At 37.3% G+C, this 24,045-nt stretch overlaps 1 protein-coding gene and 1 long non-coding RNA gene across 4 annotated transcripts; one reads left to right on the top strand and one right to left on the bottom strand.

The window, feature by feature from the left end:
* The first annotated feature begins 10,719 nt into the window (after nucleotides 1–10,719).
* On the top strand, nucleotides 10,720–16,882 carry LOC111915018 (pleiotropic drug resistance protein 2). Of its 3 annotated transcripts, XM_023910723.3 has the most exons (18): nucleotides 10,720–11,219; nucleotides 11,313–11,433; nucleotides 11,502–11,590; nucleotides 11,670–12,048; nucleotides 12,133–12,223; nucleotides 12,310–13,210; nucleotides 13,286–13,446; nucleotides 13,521–13,624; nucleotides 13,704–13,869; nucleotides 13,966–14,138; nucleotides 14,228–14,560; nucleotides 14,798–15,088; nucleotides 15,176–15,259; nucleotides 15,334–15,467; nucleotides 15,540–15,767; nucleotides 15,847–16,018; nucleotides 16,105–16,359; nucleotides 16,447–16,882. In XM_023910723.3, exons 1-18 carry the CDS (start codon nucleotides 10,849–10,851, stop codon nucleotides 16,714–16,716), a joined length of 4,323 nt encoding a protein of 1,440 aa, XP_023766491.1. In that variant the 5' UTR covers nucleotides 10,720–10,848; the 3' UTR covers nucleotides 16,717–16,882. The 3 variants fall into 3 exon arrangements, with proteins under 3 accessions (XP_023766491.1, XP_023766490.1, XP_042755334.1); XM_023910722.3 differs by having other exon boundaries at nucleotides 15,334–15,767; XM_042899400.2 differs by lacking the exons at nucleotides 15,540–15,767; nucleotides 15,847–16,018; nucleotides 16,105–16,359; nucleotides 16,447–16,882 and having other exon boundaries at nucleotides 15,195–15,259.
* On the bottom strand, nucleotides 12,613–16,573 carry LOC122196528 (uncharacterized). The gene is made up of 2 exons (XR_006188445.2): nucleotides 16,434–16,573; nucleotides 12,613–15,746 (listed from the first exon to the last, which is right to left on the bottom strand). It is a non-coding gene; the product is annotated as an uncharacterized LOC122196528 (long non-coding RNA).
* Nucleotides 16,883–24,045: the final 7,163 nt, after the last annotated feature.

The raw sequence follows: 24,045 nt of genomic DNA, 5'->3' as shown, positions 1-24,045 counted from the left end.
AACTTCCCAAGGGAGAAATTTAGGTTATTTTTGGGGAGAGAGAAGAAGGAGACCGATGATGGAAGAGGTGATTAGAGTTGTAGCGAAAAGAAAGGGGAGGGGGACCAATGGTGGAAAAAGTAGCAAACATTGCTTGAATAGTGATGGGGACGAAGGAGAAACATTAGTGATGAGAATCGATGGGATTGATGGTGTAAGAGGTGAGCAACGATGGAGAGGTGGTCTTCTTTGGAGCTATCGACAATGACCAGAAAAGTGGGATTGGTCGGTTGAATCAATTGCGAAGCTTCTACTTCAGACCGAGTTTAAGTTAATTTATAGAAATAGTCCATGCACTTAATAACATGACGAATAATAGAAGTAAATTCACCACAATGAGAGAATGGGTCTTCAAATGGGTGGGATAAGGCCACAAGTAGCTCAACAATGTCATAGATTTTCTGGATCACGCAGCTTCATGGGGTAATTGCCTTCGGAAAAGGCAAATCATCAACTGCATCTTCTATTGTATACTTTGGAATGTCTGGCTCGTAAGGAACGATATAGTCTTCAAGAAAGTAAGGTGCTCAGCTACAAAAATTGCTGATAACATAATTGCTTCATCTTATCTGTGGTGTAAGCACATGGCCAATGACATTTGTGGAAGTTGGAGTGAGTGGTGTTGTTCCCCCTTTTCTATCTTCTAATATTATGTTTTTCTCTGGAATTGCTTTTTAGTTGTATTTTGTAGTGTGTTATACTTAGCTCCTTGCTAAGTTCTCTTTTCATTTAGAGTAAATTACACGAATGGTCCCTATGGTTTGGGATAATTTCACGTTTGGTTCCTAACTTATTTTTTAACTCAGAAGGTCCCTACTATTTGTTTTTGTTACGTGTTTGGTCCCTACTGTTTGTTTTTGTTACGCGCTTGGTCCTTATCATACCTAAAAAGACTATAATTTAAATATAGAAAAATGATGAGGTAGGTAAGGTAAGGTGAAGGGGTTGAGGTTGGCATTGTGTTTATTTAAATAAATTAACAAATCGAGGGAAAAATAGTCTTTTTAGGTAAGACAGGGACCAAGCGCGTAACAAAAATAAATAGTAGGGATCTTCCAATTTAAAAAAATAAGTTAGGGACGAAACGCACAAATTATTCTAGACCATAGGGACCATTCGTGTAATTTACTCTTTCATTTATAATATAGTATATCCTCTTTCCCTTTTCAAAAAATAGAATGGCAATTTAAATGCATTTAATATAGTAAATGTCTTAGAGACAAAAACGAATGAATTTACCGACCATAAAAGTAATTGGTATCTAGGAACAACTATGTAAAATTATATGGACCAAAACTATAATTTACTCGTAAATGTAGGGTATGTATGTTGATGATTTGACATTACAGTTACCTACCAAATTAAAGATTGTGAAAAAATTGATGTGTTCCAACAAAGGTAAACAGAAAAGTGGACCCGTTATAATTATTTTTTTCTATTGGTTAATTCATTCGTATTAACTACAATTAATATATACTAAGAGACTAGGTGTGAGACCCGTATGTTATACAGGTTGATTAAAATAAAATGTTAAATACGAATGATTAAATAGGAAGTTTATTTTAATTTGAACTTTAATATAATTATAAAATTATAAGAAAAAAAACATGAAAAAAATAAAAATTATTTGTTTAGTTGTCAGACCTATGTACTAAACGTGTTAATTATAACAAAATGTTAAATACAAAGGTTTAAACTGTAAATTTATTTAAAATTAAATTTGAAATTTGAAAATTTATATTAATATAGTAATTATGATATGTTTAATTTATGGAAACTAAATTAATAATATATTGAAAAATGAAAAATGAAGTAAATGACAAGTGGAAAATAAATATTTCAAAATTATAACAAAATGACATGTGTCATAATGCATGAGAGAATGACATGTGGCAAAATCATTTTCATTTATTAGAGAGGATTACATGGACGTAAATGGCTAATACAAAACAGGCCAAACATGAGGCGAGATCCAATCAACATAATAAATAGTACCTAAATAAAGTAAGGAATCGACTAAAAAGACATAATATCGTTTTTTTATATTTACCCAATCAATACACTATATTAATTTTACTAGTTGTGAGACGAGACCCGTATATTATACGGGTTGATTAAAACAAAATGTTAAATACGAACGATTAAATAGAAATTTTATTTGAATTTGAAATTGAAATAAATGAAAATTATGAGAAAAAAAAGCATGCAAAAAATAAATAAATTAAAATTATTTGTTTAGTATGTACTAAACGGGTTAATTATTACAAAATGTTAAACATAAAGGTTTAAACTGTAAATTTATTTGAAACTGAATTTAAAATTTGAAATTTGAAATTAATAGTCATTATGGTAGGTTTAATTTATGGAAACTAAATTAATGATATATTGAAAATTAAAATTAAAGTAATGACAAGTGGAAAATAAATATATATCTTAAATTATAACAAAATGACATGTGGCTAATTTTATGAGAGAATGACATGTGGCAAAGTCATTTTCATTTATTATAGTAGATCATGCAGTATAAAAGGTTGTATAGTAGAGTTTTGGGAAAATGATTCTTGAGGGTAATTAACTTTTACGTTTGTACTCATTTTGTCCTTTTTTTTATTTTTTGTATTCAATATACCATCGAACTTGTTGTTGGTGTTTACCATAACCCTTTTGACCGACTTTTGACCTGTGATAGCCGGTCAAAGGGTTATGGTGAACACAAACAACAAGTTCGATGGTATATTGAGTACAAAAAAAAGGAAAGTGACCAAATGAGAACAAACGCAACAGTTGGTTACCCTCCTGATTCATTTTCCCTTTATTCATTTACAATAAATCCCACATCATCTCCTACTGATATTAATGACTTTATGAGATTCATTCTTGCTTCTTTTCAAAACATAACTCACGAAAGGACATTATTCATGCATGTACAACTTTGTAATGCACTTGAATATTTATTAGGGGAATCTTGACTAAGCAGACGCATTTCATGACTACATTTACATTTGCAATCAAATGATTTATCGTATCATGGATTCTAGAAAAGTCTACAAACGAGTGGAATCACAAGTGTTGTGATTTTTGAGTTTACTTAGCTTTAAGATCGAACTCATGGGATAAGATACAACATCAATATGTACAATATCATGCTGCTTTTGTAGACACATCACCATAATATTGTACATATTGATGTTGTATCTTATCCCATGAGTTCGATCTTAAAACTAAATAAACTCAAAAATCATAGCACTTGTGATTCCACTCGTTTGTAGACTTGTCTAGAATCCATGATACGATAAATCATTTGATTGGAAATGTAAATGTAGTTCATGAAATGCGCCTGCTTAGTCAAGATTCCCCTAATAAATATTCAAGTTCATTACAAAGTTTTACATGTATGAATAATGTCCTTTTGTAGGTTATGTTTTGAAGAGAAGCAAGAATGAATCTCATAAAGTCATTAATATCAGTAGGAGATGATGTGGAATTTGTAATAAATGAGTAAATGGAAAATGAATCAGGAGGGTAACCAACTGTTGTGTTTGTTCTCATTTGGTCTCTTTCCTTTTTTTGTACTCAATATACCATCGAACTTGTTGTTTGTGTTCACCATAACCCTTTGACCGGCTATCACAGGCCAAAAGCCGGTCAAAAGGGCTATGGTAAACACCAACAACAAGTTCGATGGTATATTTAATACTAAACGGGCCGACATTGTGGCCGTAGACCCGTCCCTACTGGAAGGAAACTCACCTCACACTGCTGAAGTCCCGTAGACACAATCCCACACTGCTGAAGTCTCGCAGACTCCACCCCAGCTGCTAGTTGACAGATTCCCGAACTGTCAACACCAAATAACACCCAATTAATAATTGGATTCTAACACATAACTAAAAATACATGCTTTGGATAATTACTACATTTCCCCTAGCTTGGCTTACCTAAGCCCAAGGCCCAATCCATAGGCCCAAAGTCAACTAGGGATCAAAGCCCAACATATGGCCCAATTTTCCAAATTGAGCCCAAACCTCTACATGGACTTCCCTTAAGGCCCAAATGTCCAGTCTAGTCCAACATGTCCCATTCTAAGGGCCCAATATCATACAATACTCTCGGCCCCAACTATGGCCCATCTATTGCCCAATTTTCCAAATTGGGCCCAATCCTTCAAATGGGCCTTACCCTAAAGCCCAACTAATTACTCTAGTCCATTTGATTATTCTCGGATGGCCCAACACAAAGCCCAAGTGAAATTAGGGTTTCACATCAAATGATAACTAGGGTTAAGTGTTTCTCACTTAACCCATTAAGGGCTTAATCCACTAAGGACTTAATCCATTAAGTCTATTATTGCTTAGGTTAATTTCTGCCAATGATTATTATTTAATATTTCACTTATTAAATAATTCTCGTGTGTGTGTGTCCCCATAACTTCTCAAATTTAGGGTTTTCTCACTTAACCCATTACAGACTTAATCAATTAATTCATTTACTCTATTAGATAAATAACATGGAATAATTTGGGCTTAATTCACAATCCAATCCCAATAGCCCACAAGTGGGCCCAATAAGTCTAAGGCCCAATTACTCACAATTAGGGTTTTCTAAACCCTAATTAGGGTTTTCACTCAAACATGGCCCAAATGTCCAAAACTAATCTCTAGGCCCATTAGGGTTTGCTAGCGGGGCACCACCCACTACCACCTCGGGTAGTGGTGGTCGATGGCGGCTCACGGCGGCGGCCACCACCTTAAGGTGGTGGTTATTATTATTTTCATTAATAATCCAAGCTAATTACAATTACAAGTTTTACTCCAAAACTAACACACACACACAATAACTAAGCTAACTACACACACAACCACACCATGGTGGCCGGCGGCGGTGCTTAGCGGTAGCCACTACCTCATGGTGGTGGCGGTGGCTTTTCCATGAACCTCGGCTAAACAAAACACACATACAATCTCCTAACAATTGGAAACAATAATAACACATGGACACACACCCATAAATACACCCACAGCCACCTCTCACGGTGGCTAGTGGCGGTGGAATAAGGCAGGAATGGTAGCCACGACGGCGACAACGAGATAGCGATCACACACACACCCTTCTCTAGATCCGGAGGCAGCCACCCACCTGGTGGCACTCATCGAACGGCAGCAACGCGGCTAATGGTCGACGGCAGCGACGGCGCAACAATAGGATAAGATGGCAATCGGGAAGGCAGCAGCTGCAAACGCAAGGCGGTGGTCACAGCTTCCGTTGGCGTCTGGGTTGCTCGTGACTAGATGATGGTCGAGCGACTCCGATGATGGCGGCTGATCTCCCACGTCCGACTTCATCCTCAACAACCACAGGAGGCGTGGCGGGGTTCTCCGACTCCAAAAGCTATGGTGGCGCCGGAGATGGCGGAAATCACGACATCAGCTCGCCGATCTCCAACCGATACGGATTTATTCGACTGGTCTCGGTGCTTATTGTCGCTCACAGCATCGCCGGCAGTGGGTTGCAACTTGGTCGGATCTGAAAAGAACGAGGAGAGGGAGATGGCGGCTACTTCACTCTTGGCGGCTGGAACCTTAGGTCTAGGGTTTAACATGGTGAGGGTGGCGGGTTATATCCCCGACCACTTTAAATCTTTCACAAAATTACAACTCTGGTCCCTCCAACTCTAATTTAATTCGAATTAGATCAATATTTTACCTTTTTAACCCATGTCATCTAAAATATTTACAATTCAACTCTACATGTTACCATTTAGGCCCTAAGCCTCCAAAATCTCTTCATAAGTCCCAATAGAATACCAAGTAGTCCCTGCCCTTATGATTATTTACAGAACCAATCTAAAACATACACGTTTAGCCCCCGACTTCTAATATTGTAACAATTAACTCCTCGAGACCAACTCTTATTATAAAATTATTGATTTTAGGGATACTATCCATTCCTCAACTTTATCTGTTTATTCAATTAGTAAACGGGGAGTTACACAAAGTCAACTTCCAGTTGACCTGACTCGTCGAGTTGGCTCGCCAACTCGTCGAGTCCCTATCCTTCCATCAGACCTCATACCCGTCTCTACTCGTCGAGTTAGGCGATGACTCGACGAGTTTTTCCTTCTAAACAAACACTGACTGAATCCACATCCGAATCGCCGAGTTGTATGAATAACTCGTCGAGTTCATCATCAACTCATACTCATGTCCTGTCTTGACTCGCCGAGTTCTATGAACAACTCGTCGAGTTACTCTTCGTCCTATGAACACGTTCTGTCCTCGACTCGCCGAGTTAATGAACAACTCGCCGAGTACCATGAAGATTGTCTTGGACTCGCCGAGTTCGTGCATGCACTTGCCGAGTACCATGAATTCCCAGAACACTTTGCTTAGTCCAGAACGGTGGGTCACTCCCCGGGACTCCTAAAACCCTTCCACACTCAACTGGTCCTTATGACCCTCACTGATATGGGACCAAAACCCGTGGACTCGCTGAGTCCAGGAATGGACTCGCCGAGTCTATCACATTCCTTACTAAGAACTTCGATTTCTGATGTACAACACTTAACCAAATGATAGATCCAGGCCCCTAAACTCGATCTAGCATGTAAAGTTACAAACTTTACGTGCATGCATGGGACATTAGAGCTTAAAAGGCTCTAAAATGGTTCTTTTGTTGCATGGGGCCTTCCTTGGTGCAAAAAGCAACCTAGATCTGACTTGTGGCTCATAAAATGACATGATACAGAAGCCCAAACCCCCAACCATGTTTGCAAACATGGTTGGCCACCAAAAATGGCTTATAAAAGCCCTAAATCACCTCAAAGAGGGATCTAACAAATGAATGAGCAAGCTTCGGACTTTATACCTTCCAAAGACTGCAAATGATGAACCAAACTCGAATCCTTCAGTCCCCTCTTGATCCTTCTATGCTCTTCCTTCTTCCTTGAGATCAAAACTCACAAGAATCACTCAAAAGGCCTTAGATCCTCTAAAAAACGGCTATGGTTTGCTATGAGGAGTGTTTGGGAGCATAAAGGGGGAAAGGAGGCTGCATAAGGTCGTTTAAATAGGGTGCAAACCCCTGGATTAGGGTTTTTGTCCAAACAACGCTTACTCGCCGAGTCCGGGACTCGACTTGCCGAGTCCGCAGCTTAAACCCCGCGCCTCATCCCGCTTCTACTCGGCGAGTCAGCCCTTCGACTCGCCGAGTCCAAGGCCAAAAATGCAAAAATAAATGAAGATTAATAACAGAATACATACAAAGAACCAGGTGCTACAATGTAACTATTTTATTTACGTGAATCAAAATAAAAAAGTTACAAAAACCATAAATAACCAAAATTATAAAAAACCCAAAAAACTCAAACACCAAAATTGTAATATACTCTAATATATTCATACATTTTATAATTTTTGGAAAAAGGTCAAAAAAAAAGTTATCAAATTGATGAAAAATAAAACGAAACAACGAAAAAAATAAAAAAGGAAATAATTAAAAAATAAAAATAGGAAATAATTAAAAATAATATGAAAAAAATTAAAAAAAATGATACTAAAAAAATAAAAAAACCAAAAAACCAAAAAAATATGAAAATGTAAAATGTATTAATATATTAGAGTATATTAGAATTTGGTGTTTGAATTTTTGTTCTTTTTTTATTTTTTGTATTTTTCATTACTTGAATCAACATAAATAAAAATAATAGAAGAATAATAAATAATTAAAATTATAACAAAAATAGAAAACAAAAGGTTAAATAATGATAATGATAAATACAAATATAAAGTTGCTAACGATATTAACTATGTAAATAAAAAAAACATGAGCAATAACGACATAAAATTAAAAATAAAAAAATAAAAATAAAAAAGCATTAACGCTTCAATTCGAAAATAAGAAAAATTAAAGGAAAAATAATTTCGACATAGTTTATCGAATTTAAGTTTATTTACTTGATTCAAAATAAATAAAAATATAACAAAAAACCATAAATAACTAAAACTACAAAATAAAAATAGAAAACAAAATGTTAAAAAGATAAAACAAAAATTATCAAATTGTTGAAATTATCTATATATAAAATTTATATTTATAATTTATATAAATATAAAATGTGAAATTTATAATTTATATATATACATAAAATTTCAAATTTATAAAATTACACGAATGGTCCTTGAGGTTTGTAGTGTATTGCGATATTGGTACAAGGGCAAAATAGTCTTTTCCATTAAAATCTAACAATTGAAAAGTTAGATTTAACAGCAGGAGGACCTTTCATGTAATTTTACAAACCACAAGGACTAGCCGCATGACATTTTGGTAGGAAGTCCTCAAAGTGCGATATTCTTTAAACCACATGGACCAATTGTGAAATTTTGTCTTTTCTTTATTACTTAATAAATTGATTTAATAAACAACAAACATTATAAAAAAGTTATATAAATTTAAAAGTAATTGTTAAACTTTCAAAATTAATAAATATAAAAAATTATAAAACATTTTTGTTATTTAATATTTTATCGTTTTTGTATATTTATAGGTACATATGTGAAACCGTAATTGTACATGTAATGGATTCTTCTTTGTAGGTTTCATGTCTGTGTTGGGTTGGGGATCGAAGACAAGACAAGGACTATCATTGTTGTTTACTTGTGTATGACGATAGTAAAGTTGATGGGGGACGATACGACATTTGGTTTTGAGATAGGTGGGAACTGAAAACGGTAAGAAGACATATGATTGGTAGACAGCGTTCAAAGGGTGGTGGGTAGGGGTATAAGTAAGCCGAGCTAGTCGTGAGCTACTCGGGATCGACTCGTTCAAAGCTCGACTCGAGATCGAATTAAACGAGCACGAGCCGAACTCGAGCCTAAACATGAGGCTCGTTTATTAAACGCGTTCGAGCCGAGCTTCAATTAATGGGTTCGCGAGCCTAAACGAGCATATATATACATACATACATACATAGAGACTCGTTTAGGCTCGATTAGGCTCACGAGCCCACTAAATTGTTCACGAGCCGAACTCGAGTTTCATTTTAAAGCTCGAATCGAGCTCGAGCTTCCTCAAAATTAAACGAGCCGAGCTCGAGCTTGGTCAGGCTCGGCTTGTTTACACCCCTAGTGGTGGGAATTTAGAAGTAAGTATCACATTGTAAAATTGTAAATGCCATGTCTTTTTGTTTACAACATTATTTTAGTTATTGTAATTATCATAATAGTAAACTTAATTAATTTATGGGTTAATGTTATTGTAAGCCAAACAATTATTCAGTTTTTATTCATTTAGTCACTAATATTTTATGCATTCAAAATCACTGAACTGTTAAATCGAGGTCAAATAAACCGTTTTCATAGATGTAAAAGATATTATGGTTACCTTATCTATGTGACATCTTACAAAACATTTTGATTAACTAAAATGTTCTGAATATCACTTATGTGTCTCTCTGGATTTTTCTTGTCAAAGTTATATGGATTATTTATGAAATTATGTCTAGATTCTAAAGTTTATTATTATTATTATTATTATTACAAAATAATGTTAGAAGATTTTGGTATATGAAGACCATTATCATAGTTATCACCCTTAATGTCCCCCACCGGCCACCGCTGCCATTTTCAACCTCCCACCACCACTGTTCACCTCTTATTCCGCCATTAACCTTTTTCCACCACCACCACCATCTCCAAAACACAGTTTTACTATGAGTTATTTAAATATAATTTAAAAATCACATTCTGGGTAGTCAACAAAAACAACAAATACCCAAATCTTTGACAAAGATAAAGATGAACTTTGGGATGTTGAACAAAATATCTATCTGTATCCTTAACCCAGGTCGAAAGTCATGATCTTCATATTCATCAAAAACCACATTAGATTTGCGACCTTTTTTTTATCAAAGGGCTTATAGCCAGCCGTGTATCTCTATTTCAAGTCCTGGTGGACATAGATAAAATTAGGTGTTAATTTAGGATTAGATTATATATTTGTAATTGTCGGTTAAAGGAAAAAGATTTGCGACCTTTTTCATCAGTTCAACACGACCCTTTTTGAAAACCGATGGAAAGTGAACGGACCTCGAAGAATTGCCAAAAAACCTTCGTATTCATCGGTGGAACACGCATCTCGAACATGACCCAGACTTGTTTAGTAAGAAGTTATATATGTACCGAGCCGCAATTTTTATATCATTCGAGTATCAAGATGACGGTGACCATGAATCAAGTGATGAAGAAAACAAGGCAGTTCTTTTTGGGGATTGTGTAATTAATTGAAGGAGAAAATTAGGGACTTTTGAGGATCCATTTGCAGTTGAATGATTTGAATATGAAGCCAACTACATGTGGTGTTTAATTGGGTTGAATTATATTTTAAGAATGCAGCTATCAATTCTTAAACAAAAAAACAAAGGCACGTGGATTGATTTTTAAATTTTAGCTTATCGAAAAAAGAAAAAAGAAAAGAAAGAGAGAGATGTAGTAGATGTAACCGGTGAAACAGGGTTAATGTCATATAATACACACAAAAAAAGAAAAAAAAAATATATATATATATATATATATATATATATATATATATATATATATATATATATATATATATATATATATATATATATATATATATATATATATATATATATATATATATATATATAATGACCAAATAAGTTCAAACTTCAAAGCAAATCAGATCTTTCTTCCATACCATTATAGTTTATGGATATATCCAGAACCATGAAAATCACTGATTCTAGCTCATAATTAATAAAACTCAATTTCTGCGGTTTGAGTGGTGAAGATGGCGGCAACAGATGATCTGGCGAGGTCAATGAGTTTTTCATCTTCCGGTAGGAGGAGATGGACTTCCGCTAGTACCAGGGAGGCTTTCTCGGCGGCACCAGGAGGTGGTGACCATGCTTTTGCCGCAAGTGGGAGGCACGACGATGAAGAAGAACTCAAATGGGCTGCTATTGAGAGACTACCTACATACGATAGATTAAAGAAAGGAATCTTGAAACAAGTTCTTGATAATGGACAAATCGTTCATCAAGAAATCGATATCACAAATCTTGGATCTCAAGATAAGAAACAGCTCATGGGAAGTATACTCAAAGTTGTAGAAGAAGATAACGAAAAGTTTCTAAATAGAGTTCGAGCTAGAACCGATAGGTGAAACTAATTAAAATCCTACTAATCGTTATAATAAGTGAGTTGTATTAAAATTTCAATTTATTCAATAGTAATATTATATGTTCTAAACAGGGTCGGGATTGATATTCCAAAGATCCAAGTACGCTACAAGAACTTATCCATCGAAGGAGACGTTCATGTGGGGTCCAGAGCTCTTCCTACTTTACTAAACGCCACCCTCAACACCATGGAGGTTTGTTTGCTGATTTTTAGCACTTTATAAAAATCGGCACTTTCTAAACTTTTATGTGTTACGGATAGGGACTTCTTCGATTCTTTAAGCTTATTCCATCCAAGAAAAGGGTGGTCAAAATCTTGCGTGATGTGAGTGGGATTGTGAGGCCATCGCGGTATGTTTGTTTGGTGCCATTTTAAACATGGGGAAACAATTATTTATTTATTTTATTTTAACGAATTTTCATTTTTCAGGATAACGTTACTTCTTGGGCCTCCTGGTTCTGGGAAGACGACATTGCTGAAGGCACTTGCCGGAGTACTGGATTCAGATCTCAGAGTCGGTGCCGGAGAAATTACTTACTGTGGTCATCGGATGTCTGAGTTTATTCCTCAGAGGACTTGTGCTTATATTAGCCAACATGACGTTCATCATGGTGAGATGACAGTTAGGGAGACATTTGATTTTGCTGGGCGGTGTCTTGGTGTAGGAACCAGGTACGACCTCCTGGAAGAACTTTCACGACGTGAGAAAAATGAAGGGATTAAACCGGACCCGGAAATCGATGCTTTCATGAAAGCGACTGCAGTATCTGGTCAAGATTCTAGCTTGGCTACAGATTATGTTTTAAAGGTTTGACTCAATCTTTACGTTTTTGTTTAAAATTTTTAGTTAGTTTATTAGCAACATTAGTTGAATTGAACTTAATGTATACAGATTCTTGGATTAGATATTTGTGCTAATATCATGGTAGGTGATGAGATTAGAAGAGGAATCTCCGGTGGAGAGAAGAAACGTGCTACTACGGGTATAATTAATACAAAACAATTTCCAAAATTTATTATCATTCTCATCATGCATCAAAAAATATTGTTTTTTTTTCTCTAACTTCAGGAGAGATGTTGGTTGGACCTGCAAAAGTGTTCTTCATGGATGAAATTTCAACTGGTTTAGACAGTTCAACAACTTTTCAAATCGTCAAATACATGAAACAACTTGTTCACATAATGGATGTAACCATGATCATTTCCCTTCTTCAACCCGTACCTGAAACATTTGAGCTATTTGACGACATCATACTCCTCTCTGAAGGTCAAATAGTCTACCAAGGCCCACGTGAAGAAATTCTTGCTTTCTTTGAGAGTGTAGGGTTCAAATGCCCGGAAAGGAAAGGAGTTGCAGACTTTTTGCAAGAAGTTACTTCAAAGAAAGACCAAGAGCAATACTGGTTCAAAAGAAACGAACCTTATCGTTACATCTCAGTATCTGAATTTGGTCAGCTTTTCAGCCAGTATGAAACCGGTGAGCGCCTTTATCACGATCTTGCCCTTCCTTATGACAAAACCCAAATGCATCCAGCTGCTTTGGTGACTAAGAAGTATGGTATTTCAAACATGGAGCTCCTTAAAGCAAACTTAGCAAGAGAATGGCTGTTGATGAAACGGAATGCTTTTGTGTACATATTCAGGACTACCCAGATTACTATCATGTCTGTCATTGCTTTCACGGTGTTCTTTAGAACTGAAATGAAGAGTGGTCGACTTGAAGATGGTGGCAAGTTTTTTGGTGCTTTGTTCTTCGGTCTTTTAAATGTGATGTTTAATGGGGTTGCTGAGCTGGCGTTGACGATTATGAGGCTTCCTGTGTTCTTCAAACAGAGGGACTCAATGTTTTACCCTGCGTGGGCATTTGCAATACCCATATGGATCATGAAGATTCCTATATCAATCATAGAGTCAGTAATATGGATTGTTCTAACATATTACACTACCGGTTTTGCTCCTTCGGCTAGTAGGCAAGTAGTCAACACTTTTGTGAAACGAAATTAGGTAAAAATTTGAATGAATCTAACATGTTTGAATATTATCAGGTTTTTCCGGCAGCTTTTGGCTTATATTGGCCTACATCAAATGGCTTCTTCTCTTTACCGTTTCATTGCTGCACTTGGAAGAAAGCAAATTGTTGCAGGTGCTCTTGCCACCTTTTCGTTGCTATTGATTTTTGTATTCGGTGGATTCATTGTTGCAAAAGGTATGTATCCTATTCCTAGCTCTTGGATTTTGTACTAGATTGGGCTTGTTTTTAACATATTTTGTTTCTTGAAGACGACATTGGCCCATGGATGAAATGGGGCTATTACATTTCCCCAATAATGTATGGACAAAATGCTATTGTGATCAACGAGTTTTTAGATGATCGATGGAGCACTGTAAGCTTCGTTTGTTACAACTTACAAATGCATTTTTTTTGCATGTTTGTGAAATAAATAGCTTTCACTTGTGTGATAGCCGAATCCTGATCCACGAATCAGTGAACCAACTGTTGGAAAGGTTCTTCTCAAATCCAGGGGAATGTTCACAACCGATTATATGTTTTGGGTTTGTGTCATTGCACTTTTCGGGTTTTCACATCTCTTTAACCTCTTCTTTGTGTTAGCTCTGACATATTTGAACCGTAAGCTAGACTTTCGTTTATGTTTATTTGCTTAATCTTTTGTTATCTTCACGGGTTATAGTTGCATCTTATACACAAGTTTGATCCAAAATCCAGCTCCGGGAGATTCAAAAACTGTTGTTCTGACAGAGGATGAGAAGAATCAGAAACACCCACAAACAGGAACAGAAATGGCAACAAGAAACATCGTTACGAAGGGATTGGTGCTCCCATTTCAGCCGCTCTCAGTTGCATTTGACCATGTCAATTACTATATAGCCATGCCTGCTGTAAGTCCCCGTTCTAACCAAGATTCAGAAACATGATTTCCTCGGATAATCTGTGAAAGAATGACATAAATATTTGACAAATTTATCAGGAAATGAAAACACAAGGAATCGAAGAGGATCGTCTGCAACTCCTACAAGATGTCAGTGGCACATTCCGCCCAGGCATTCTGACAGCTTTGGTTGGAATCAGTGGGGCAGGAAAGACGACATTGATGGATGTGTTAGCTGGGAGAAAGACTAGTGGGTATATTGAAGGAAGTATCAGCATCTCTGGTTACCCGAAAAAACAAGAAACATTTGCTCGTGTCAGTGGATACTGTGAACAAAACGACATCCATTCACCCCATGTCACTGTTTATGAGTCGCTTGTGTACTCTGCCTGGTTACGCCTTGCTCCAGACATAACCACAGAAACTCGCCAGGTAAATTTTTTATAGTTTTCACAGCTTTGACCATTTTTTCCCAAGCATCGTAGCACATGATGGTAAATTCCTGTGTGGATTGGGCTCTTATGCCAGCCACCTAGCTAGGAGTGTGTGCTGGAAGAATAACCTTTTTTCAGAAACACTTTGATCATTACTCTTAGGGCATCCACAATGGGAGTGCAATAAGAGTTCAATGGATTACTCTAAACATACCAACAACTACATGTCTTTTAGATGTTTGTGGAAGAAATCATGGATTTGGTGGAACTGAACCCGTTAAGGAATGCAATCGTTGGGCTTCCAGGAGTAGATGGTCTTTCAACAGAACAAAGAAAGAGGCTGACAATAGCAGTAGAATTGGTTGCAAATCCATCAATCATCTTCATGGATGAGCCGACATCAGGCCTTGATGCAAGAGCTGCTGCCATTGTCATGCGTACTGTTAGAAACACGGTCGACACCGGTCGTACAGTCGTCTGCACGATTCACCAACCGAGTATCGACATTTTCGAGGCTTTTGACGAGGTTAATTATCTTAAAATAAGTATCCATGTTTCCATTTTCTAGATTCATTTGAGTGAATTATCTTCAAAATTTCTCACTTTATTGCAGTTATTATTGATGAAAATAGGCGGGAAGATCACCTACACCGGACCTCTTGGGCACCATTCTAACCACCTAATAGAATATTTTGAAGTGAGTACATCCCTAATTTTCATGCTTCAATTCATACAATGCAAAGAATCTAATAGCTCGAACAAACTTGTCAGTCTATTCCAGGGGTTAACAAAATCAAACAAGGTCAAAATCCGGCCACATGGATGCTCGAAGTTAGTTCTTCAGCTGTTGAAGATCAACTTGGTGTTGATTTTGCAGATATCTATGCCAACTCTGATCTTTATAAGTATGAATACAAAATCCCTAAGCATCATCGTTTAGATTCTACTAAGTTTCTTTCTAAAGGGTTGTGTTACAGGAGGAGCCAAGAGCTCATTAAGGTGCTCAGTACACCAGTAACAGGGTCCCATGACCTTTACTTCCCTACAAAGTACTCTCAATCCTTTCGGACACAATGCATGGCTTGTTTATGGAAACAACACTGGTCTTACTGGAGGCATCCACAGTATAATGCTGTCCGGTTCTTCATGACGACAGTGATTGGCATACTCTTTGGAGTGATTTTCTGGGACAAAGGCCAAAAATTGTAAGAAATTAGAAATCGAACATATAGTTTTCATTTATGGCGTGCATTTCTGAAAGGTTATGGGTCGTGACTTCAACAGGAACCAACAACAAGATGTAATGAATCTGATGGGAGCTATGTATGCTGCTGTGGTGTTTCTTGGTGGGACCAACACTGCAGTTGTACAGTCTGTGGTGTCTATAGAAAGAACGGTTTTCTATCGTGAGAAAGCATCAGGGATGTATTCAACAATTCCTTACACATTTGCCCAGGTACAAGAAAACTGTTTAACTATTTATGTTTATATTTGCAAGTGTTTATATGGAAAACTAAAACTAGATCATTATTTTGGCTGAAGTTGGCCATTGAGGTGGTTTATGTAGGAATACAGACACTCATATACACTCTTCTGCTTTACTCCATGATTGGGTTCCAGTGGTCGGCAGACAAGTTTCTATGGTTCTACTTCTTCATATTCATGTGCTTTGTCTATTTCACATTATACGGGATGATGCTTGTAGCCCTCACACCCAATTATCAGATTGCAGCCATTACTATGTCGTTCTTCCTTAGGTTATGGAACTTGTTTTCTGGTTTCATGATCCCCAGAATGGTACGACAACTAATCTAGAGTGATTATTAGTTTGAATGAATTACGTTAATAGAATCTAACAAGTTAAAAATAACCTGAACATTGCAGCAAATACCGATCTGGTGGAGGTGGTATTACTGGGGTTCACCGGTGGCGTGGACTTTATACGGCCTGATCACATCTCAGCTTGGTCAAAACGAAAGCCTTATAGTTGTTCTAGACCACAATTCTGTCACAGTGAAAGAATTTATTAAAGAATTTCTAGGGTTTGAGTACGATTTTCTTGGGTACGTTGCTTTGGCTCATGTTGGTTGGGTCATCCTCTTCTGCGTCGTCTTTGCCTACGGCATCAAGTTTCTGAACTTCCAACGAAGATAGGGAAATCATGGAATACTGTAAATGCGATTAGGTAGGAAAACATCGAATACTCCGTCCTACAAATATGTTCCTGCCAATAAAATTACCAAAATGTTATATTAAAAACATTTCATATTTTTTTTAACTAAGGTTATATTAGTAACAATTCAAATAAAATTAAATCGAATGATAATTTGTTATAATTTTAATAAATAGAATAAATTATAATAATAAAAAATAAAAGGTAATTTAATTTCTCTACTGGAAATCATCACAAATCTCGTTCTAACACAAAAATTTCATTATTAAGTAAGATAGTTACAGTGTTAGTTGAAAGTTAGGACTTTGGTCTAATTTTATTTTTTAACTAGCGGTTCATAAATTTTATTTTGTTGCGATTTTGATTCAAAAGTTTTTGAAAATATTTAAAATGTCAATTTTTCCTTTTAATTTAATTTTATACTTTTCTTTTTATTACACCAATAAAAAAAGATAAAAGATTCATCTCCATCATTATGATTTCTAGAAAAATAAAATACAATCACTAACGACTTAGCTTCTGGTGACTGAGTGTTTCGACAACTGAGTGTTCCGACGATATAATATGAAAAGCTGCCAGTCTACACTTACGAATGCTCAAAAATCAACTACACGAACTACCTAAACATAAGAGGGGCTAAACCCTAGTCTATAGCTTTAAAAACTCCAACTTTGACTTAAAGTCAAATTGGTTAAAAAGTCAACGGTCAACAACCCCTGTGTCGCGATTCAATTCCTTGATCGTGTACCGGTCAATAAATGCCAAATAGTCACGACTGGCCATCACGATTAGTGTCGCAACTGCCTGACAATCGCGTCGTGGTTAACGTTGTTCAACCAACTTTAATCTAAGGTCTTAATCCTCTAAGCAAAGGGTCCAAATGCTTAGGTCTAGATCTCACAAAGGTCTTAATGGATATAGTTTCAAACTTTATTCATTCCCAAGGTTCACACACTTCAAAACTCTAAATCTAACTCCATAAGGACCATAACTCAGGCATGAGACAAAAGAAAGTACATGCATTCCTATTTTTCTAACTCCTTAATAAGTTCAGGAGCAAAACTAGACATACATAAGGTTGTGGTGTCACACCCCAAAACCGGAACGGCGGAAACGTTCTGGGGTGGATGACGTCATGTCAAGTATCACAACACATGCATTATAGTAATCAAAGTACAACAAAACATTGCATTAATAGTAATAGTTTTACATTGATACATTACAATTCATCGAAGTAATACAAGTAAATATAAGTAAGTACGGCATGACACTAAGCTATCTTCATCAACTGCTTCGGGGATGTACCTGTCTAATGCTAACCTGAGAATACAAGTTATTTGAAAAGCGAGTATCAACATTTTTACAAATGGTGGTGAGTTTATAAGCATTTAGTGATATTTCATTCAAATAACTTAATAAAGTAATAGTTTAAGAGATTTCAGTGTATTAGAGTCCTTTCCAGAAAATCCTATATTTTCTTTAATAAAAGCAGCCTTCTACCAAGACTGGTCAGTGATGTGTGGTAAAAGTAGTTTTCCCTAAGTTGCTATCATTATCAAAATACTGAATTTGATTATTGAGGAAAGCAAACGACATCAGGGAATATCATATGCCTCAGCAGTGAGGACTGCTGACTAAGGCAAGGAACCATAGACTCCAGGAAAGTATCAAACGAACGACACGCCTGGTTCAGTCTAACAAGTGAAGACACAGACCCCAGAAGGTACCAAATGAAAGGTACAACTAGTAAGGTCTAAAACAGTGAATACATACCGCAGACAATATCAAATGAAAGATACGTCTAGCGAGGTCTAAAACAGTGAACACAGTGAATACAGACCGCAGACAATATCAAATGAAAGATACGTCTAGCGAGGTCTAAAACAGTGAACACAGTGGATTCTGTGAATACAGTGAATACAGACCGCAGACAGCATCAAATGAAAGATATGTCTTGTAAGGTCAAAACAGTGTGACTCTGAAAATGAGTTACCAGCATATAGTGTAAATAGCTGGCGAAATACCGTTACCTTAAAGCCATGAATTATAAGGTAACCCGGGATACTCGTAACCGTACTGACTAGAGTACCAGATGCCCTACAAGCATCTAAAATGTGACATTTGTCACCCGTTGGCTTGGTAGGCCGGGACTGTAGCTAGTAGTCTGGGTGCGGGGTTGTCAATCCCGTATAGATCGATACACACAATGTCCGCTCTCCCTACAAGAGATTCTGGTTACCAACTAGACGACGGAGAAGGCCGTGTCCTGAAGATGCATCCCAAATAGTGGGTAGAGACTTCCAAATAGTGGGTAGTGTGTAAGTGCTGAACTAGAGGTAGAGACTTCCCAATAGTGGGTTTCTAATGTAAGTATAGACTAGAGGTAGAGGCTCTTAACTGATCTGACTAGAGAATTCCTATATGTCCATACTCATATACATAATATATAACTAATGAGTCAAACGACCTTCGGACGGCTATCCGATCCCACCAGACCACATCTCAACGAAGAAAAGGAAATAGGGCAGACGAGCCTTCCTAAGTCTTTCAATCATTACTTATATGTACCTATATAAGCACATACATACATCTAACGACGACTGAGTGTGTATCAAGTAGAAGTGATCTTTGTGAAGTAGGAGTGTCTAACAAGTGAAGTAGGAGTGGTCGCAAGTGAAGTAAGAGTGTCGAACAAGTATAAGCGTATCACGAAGTAGAGACGACAATAAGTGAAGTAAGAGTGTATCGAGTATAAGTGAAGTAAAGGCGATATCAAGTATAAGCGAAGTAGAATTGTATCTATAAGTAAGAGTATGAGTAAGTATAAGCGTCCATCAGGTATAAGCGACTACAAGTATAAGTGAAAGTGTAACGCCCGCAAATCTGGGCTAGTCAAATTAGAGGCAATAGGGTCAAAAACGACTTTTCGACAAAAGATTATTTAGAATAAATAATCTTAATCAAGTTGTAGAGTATGTTACAAGGTTTTCGTACATATAAAGAACGCCGAAAACCGAGTTATAACGAAGAAGTTATGACCCGTTGAAGTTTCGCGACGGGACCGGCACGATACCGAGAAGCGTAAATAGTGAATTTACGATAGAGCGAGATTTAGCCTTAGCGATCTAAACGAAAGTCGTAGAATATGTTAAACTAAGAACATCGATAAAAAGAACGCCCAAATCTGACTTCGTATGAGGAAGTTATGATTTTTCTAAGATTTAGCATAGCAGTGCACAGCCCGAAATCTGAATTTTAGATCGGTCGATTTTTAGCCGACGGGATCTAAATGAAAGTTGTAGTACTCGTAAATACCAACGCGTGGATATAAAGAACATCGATAATAGAGCTCGTATGCAAAAGTTATGGACGAAGCTTAGTCCCTACTTTTCGAGCGCGACGAATTTGATACAGTTTTGTAAATACGAGATAGAATGAGAATTAGCCAACGAGGTCTAAATGAGAGTTGAAGATCTCATTAATAGGAACTCAACAGTAAAAAGACAGACAAAAACGGAACTCATATGCGAAAGTTATGGACGAAGCTTAGTCTCTACTTTTCGAGCGCGGCGAATTCGATACAGTTTTGTAAATCCGAGATAGAATGAGAATTAGCTAACGAGGTCTAAATGAAAGTTGAAGATCTCATTAATAGGAACTCAACATTAAAAAAACAGACAAAAACGGAGCTCGTATGCAAAAGTTACGGACGAAGCTTGGAGACTACTTTACTATACACTTCCTATAAATACAAGGGTGAACTCCTCATATTTTCTTCACACCATAAGCCTTTCTTTCTCTCTCTAACTTCTCTCTAGCCTCCCTAAACCCCTCCCAAGTCTACGGAACCTCCCTAGCACGAGAAGAAAGCCCCGGAGCGCCCGACGGCTCCGAGAAGAAAAGCTTTCGGCTTGGAAACGCTGCTCCAGCAAAGCCCGGTTTTTAATAAAAATTCGCTGTAAGTGTGCTACGCTTACGCAATTTTTAATATAGCTTTCAAATAATTATAGGAATGTTATTAGGTCCTTAAAATAATTATTTGGGCTATTATTATGAGTTATATCGAGTATTATTAACGCTTAATAATACTCGGACTAATTAATTTGTCGCGGTTATCGTTAAACTAAACCCTAGTGGTATCGATACTAGGTTTTATCAAAGGAATATCGTTTTGAGAGTATCGAAGCGCTGTCCGAGTGCTGAGTCACCACCTACTCAGGTGAGTGCATAGTTACTTTCATCTTACACATAGATATTAAGTATTTTATATAAACTACGTGCTATGTGTGCACATTATCTGAATACTTGCTGTCTATGTTGGTTGAATGTTTTATACATGTTTTAAAGGATTTAAACTGTATACGTATTTTATATATACGAATATGTTGGGTATGAGATGGGTAGATGAATGATGAGAGATAGAAGATGACGTGAGTATATATTGGCAGCTATAGACTTAGTGCCTATGAGACGAACACCGGTAGCTATGGACTTAGTACCTTTTAGACGTTGGTAGCTATGGATTTAGTACCTGTTGGGAATTGGTAGCTATGGACTTAGTACATATTAGTTAGACACTGGTAGCTAAGGATTTAGTACCTGTAGGAATTGGTAGCTATGGAGTTAGTACCTGTTGAACATTGGTAGCTATGGACTTAGTACCTATTAGATAAAGACTGGTAGCTATGGATTTAGTACCCGATGAATAGACTATAGCAGCTATGGAATTAGTGCTTTATGAACGAACATTGGCAGCTATGGATTTAGTGCCAGTCCTATAACCCTGGAAGTAAGGGACTTCGGAATAAACGAATGCAGGATAGACGACTCTTAGGTTAAATCCTTAAGAGTAAAGAAGATAACGGGGATGGGTAATGGGGTTAATTGTTTGATGATTAAACATAACAATTATATTATTGTGGGTTGAAAACCCTATGTACTCACCAGGTTTCCCAACCTGACCCACTCAGTTTATGTATATCACAGGTGACGAAGTGAAGTGACATTACACTGAGAGATTTAAAGAGATGTAGATCACTAATGTAAATCATTGTAAGTTCTGTTTATGCTTATGTTTCGGTATTAACGATGACATCCCAAACGTTTTAAAATGAAATAAATACGTTTCCTCGAAAATGTTTTAATAACGTATTTACCATGTTTTTCTGGGAACACATTCCGCAACCTTTTTTTAAAACGAAGTACTCTGATTTTCATAAAGCATAAACAAAATCGGTCTTTTCTGGCTGTGATTTTGGGGATGTCACAGTTGGTATCAGAGCATTGGTTTAAGCGAACTAGGAATATGGATTTATTTCTAGACTTAAACTTAGAATGCTAAGCGATGATTGTGAGGTGTGAGCACTAGCTTATTTTAGGAATGATGCCTAAATTGCTTTTATGTGCTAAATGATTTGTTATGCTATAGTTTGATCGGATCTATGGTCTGTTGCCGACCGGATCTAGAAACCTTATGTGTTTAGGATTCTAAACGTATGACTACGATATTAGAACTAGCATGTAAACGTTTCGGAGTGATAAGGATGATTTAAACGTCAATCCTAAGTAAAGGTCTAGATTTACCTCATTAGGTGTATAGATCAAGATGGTAAGAACCCGTAGTGGAAACGTAAATGCAAATGGGAACAGAAACCAACCCCCAGTGATTGAGCAAATACCGGTGATGGAAGCCACTGCTGAGCCAGTCACAATGGCCGGAGTGCAAGCGATGATCCAAGCGATGTTGGATCGTCAAATGGAGGAAACCAGGCGTTTGCTCCAGCAAAATCGAGAGGAAGCGACCATTCAGATCGAACGGCCCGAGTTGAACGAGGGGCAGACTGAGGAGGGAAACTACAGTGGGACTGTTGGTCAAGCCAACCCACCAATGGTTAAGCAAAACCACCAGGATGGAGGAAATGATGGACGTGGATGCAAATACAAGGATTTCATGGCGTCCAAACCACCGAGTCTATCTGGAAGCCCGACGCCGGTGGAAGTCATAAACTGGATCTCCGAGATGGAGACGATGTTTGAGAGTTGTGAGTGTAGCAACAGGCAAAAGACCGCTCTCGCGGTTCCTCTGTTGAAATCTGGAGTACTAAGCTGGTGGAAGCTACTAGCTGATTCGATGCCCAAAGGAGAAGCGAACAAGATGTCATGGGAGGATTTTCTGGTGCAGCTAAAAATGCAGTACTGCTCTGAACAGGATCTTCTGGAAATCAACAACGAGTTTCAGAATCTAAAGAAGGGAAAGATGAGTGTCATCGAGTATGCTGCAAGTTTTACGGAGAAAATGAAGCTTGTTCCTTATCTAGTTCCAACTGAACTCTCCAAGGTCAATAAGTTTGCCCATGGATTACCAGCAGACTTTGGTCCAATGGTCAAACAAGCAACCACTTTGAAAGCCGCCATCTGGGCAGCCAAGAATGTTGAGACCCAAATAAGGGAAAAGGGTCTGGAGAAAGTTGAAGTTGGTGAGAAGAGGAAGTCGGAAGGATCCTCAAGACCTGATAATAAGGGAAAGTTCTCGAAGTCTAACCTGGACGACCGAAGGAATGAAGCCAAGTGGTGTGAGAAGTGCAAGAAGAAACACTTCGGAAGATGCGATGGTGAAGTGACGTGCTATAAGTGTGGTAGGACCGGTCACTATTCCAGAGATTGTACATTCGAAAACAAGAAGTGCTACGAATGTGGAAATGATGGGCATATTTCAAAGAACTGTCCAAAGAAAAACGAAGCTGCAAGACCAAATGCACCGCCGAAACCAAGGGCATTTCACATGATCCTCGACGAAGCAGAAAACCGTGCGAGGAATCAAGGATGAGGACTTCATATCCGAAGATCAAGTTATGCAGTAGCCATAGTATTGTATGATGTAGCCTATTAGAGGCATAGCCTAGGGTGAACTTGAACACCTATGTAATCATTTCAAGAAATAATATAAAACCTTTGTTTCGTTATCTGATGTGTTAAGTTGATTCGCTGCATGGTGACTTGGGAAACTGCGAGACAATACTTGGGACGAGTATGAGTAGGTGTGAATGGTAGTAGAGGCCTATACTACCGGAAGCACAGGACTCACACTTGGATCAGGGAAAGTCACAAGGTTACCAAGAAGCTAGTAATTGATTTCGTTTTATTCAAGTGTGTTGTTACCATCGTTTCGGTAATGACTAAGAAGATTGTTGATATTCCGACCCTAGTGGTCATATCGAATCGAGTCCGACTACGATGAGTATGTTGTGTGGTTCAGAGAACCAAGTTTGATGTAGCGTCCGACTTAAACCAAACGGTTGAAATCAAAGCGA

The sequence above is a fragment of the Lactuca sativa genome, chromosome 2 (genome assembly GCF_002870075.4).
Source record: "Lactuca sativa cultivar Salinas chromosome 2, Lsat_Salinas_v11, whole genome shotgun sequence".
NCBI lineage: Eukaryota > Viridiplantae > Streptophyta > Magnoliopsida > Asterales > Asteraceae > Lactuca > Lactuca sativa.
Note: the sequence above shows the minus strand (reverse complement) of the source record. Positions and strands in the feature narration are given on the sequence as shown.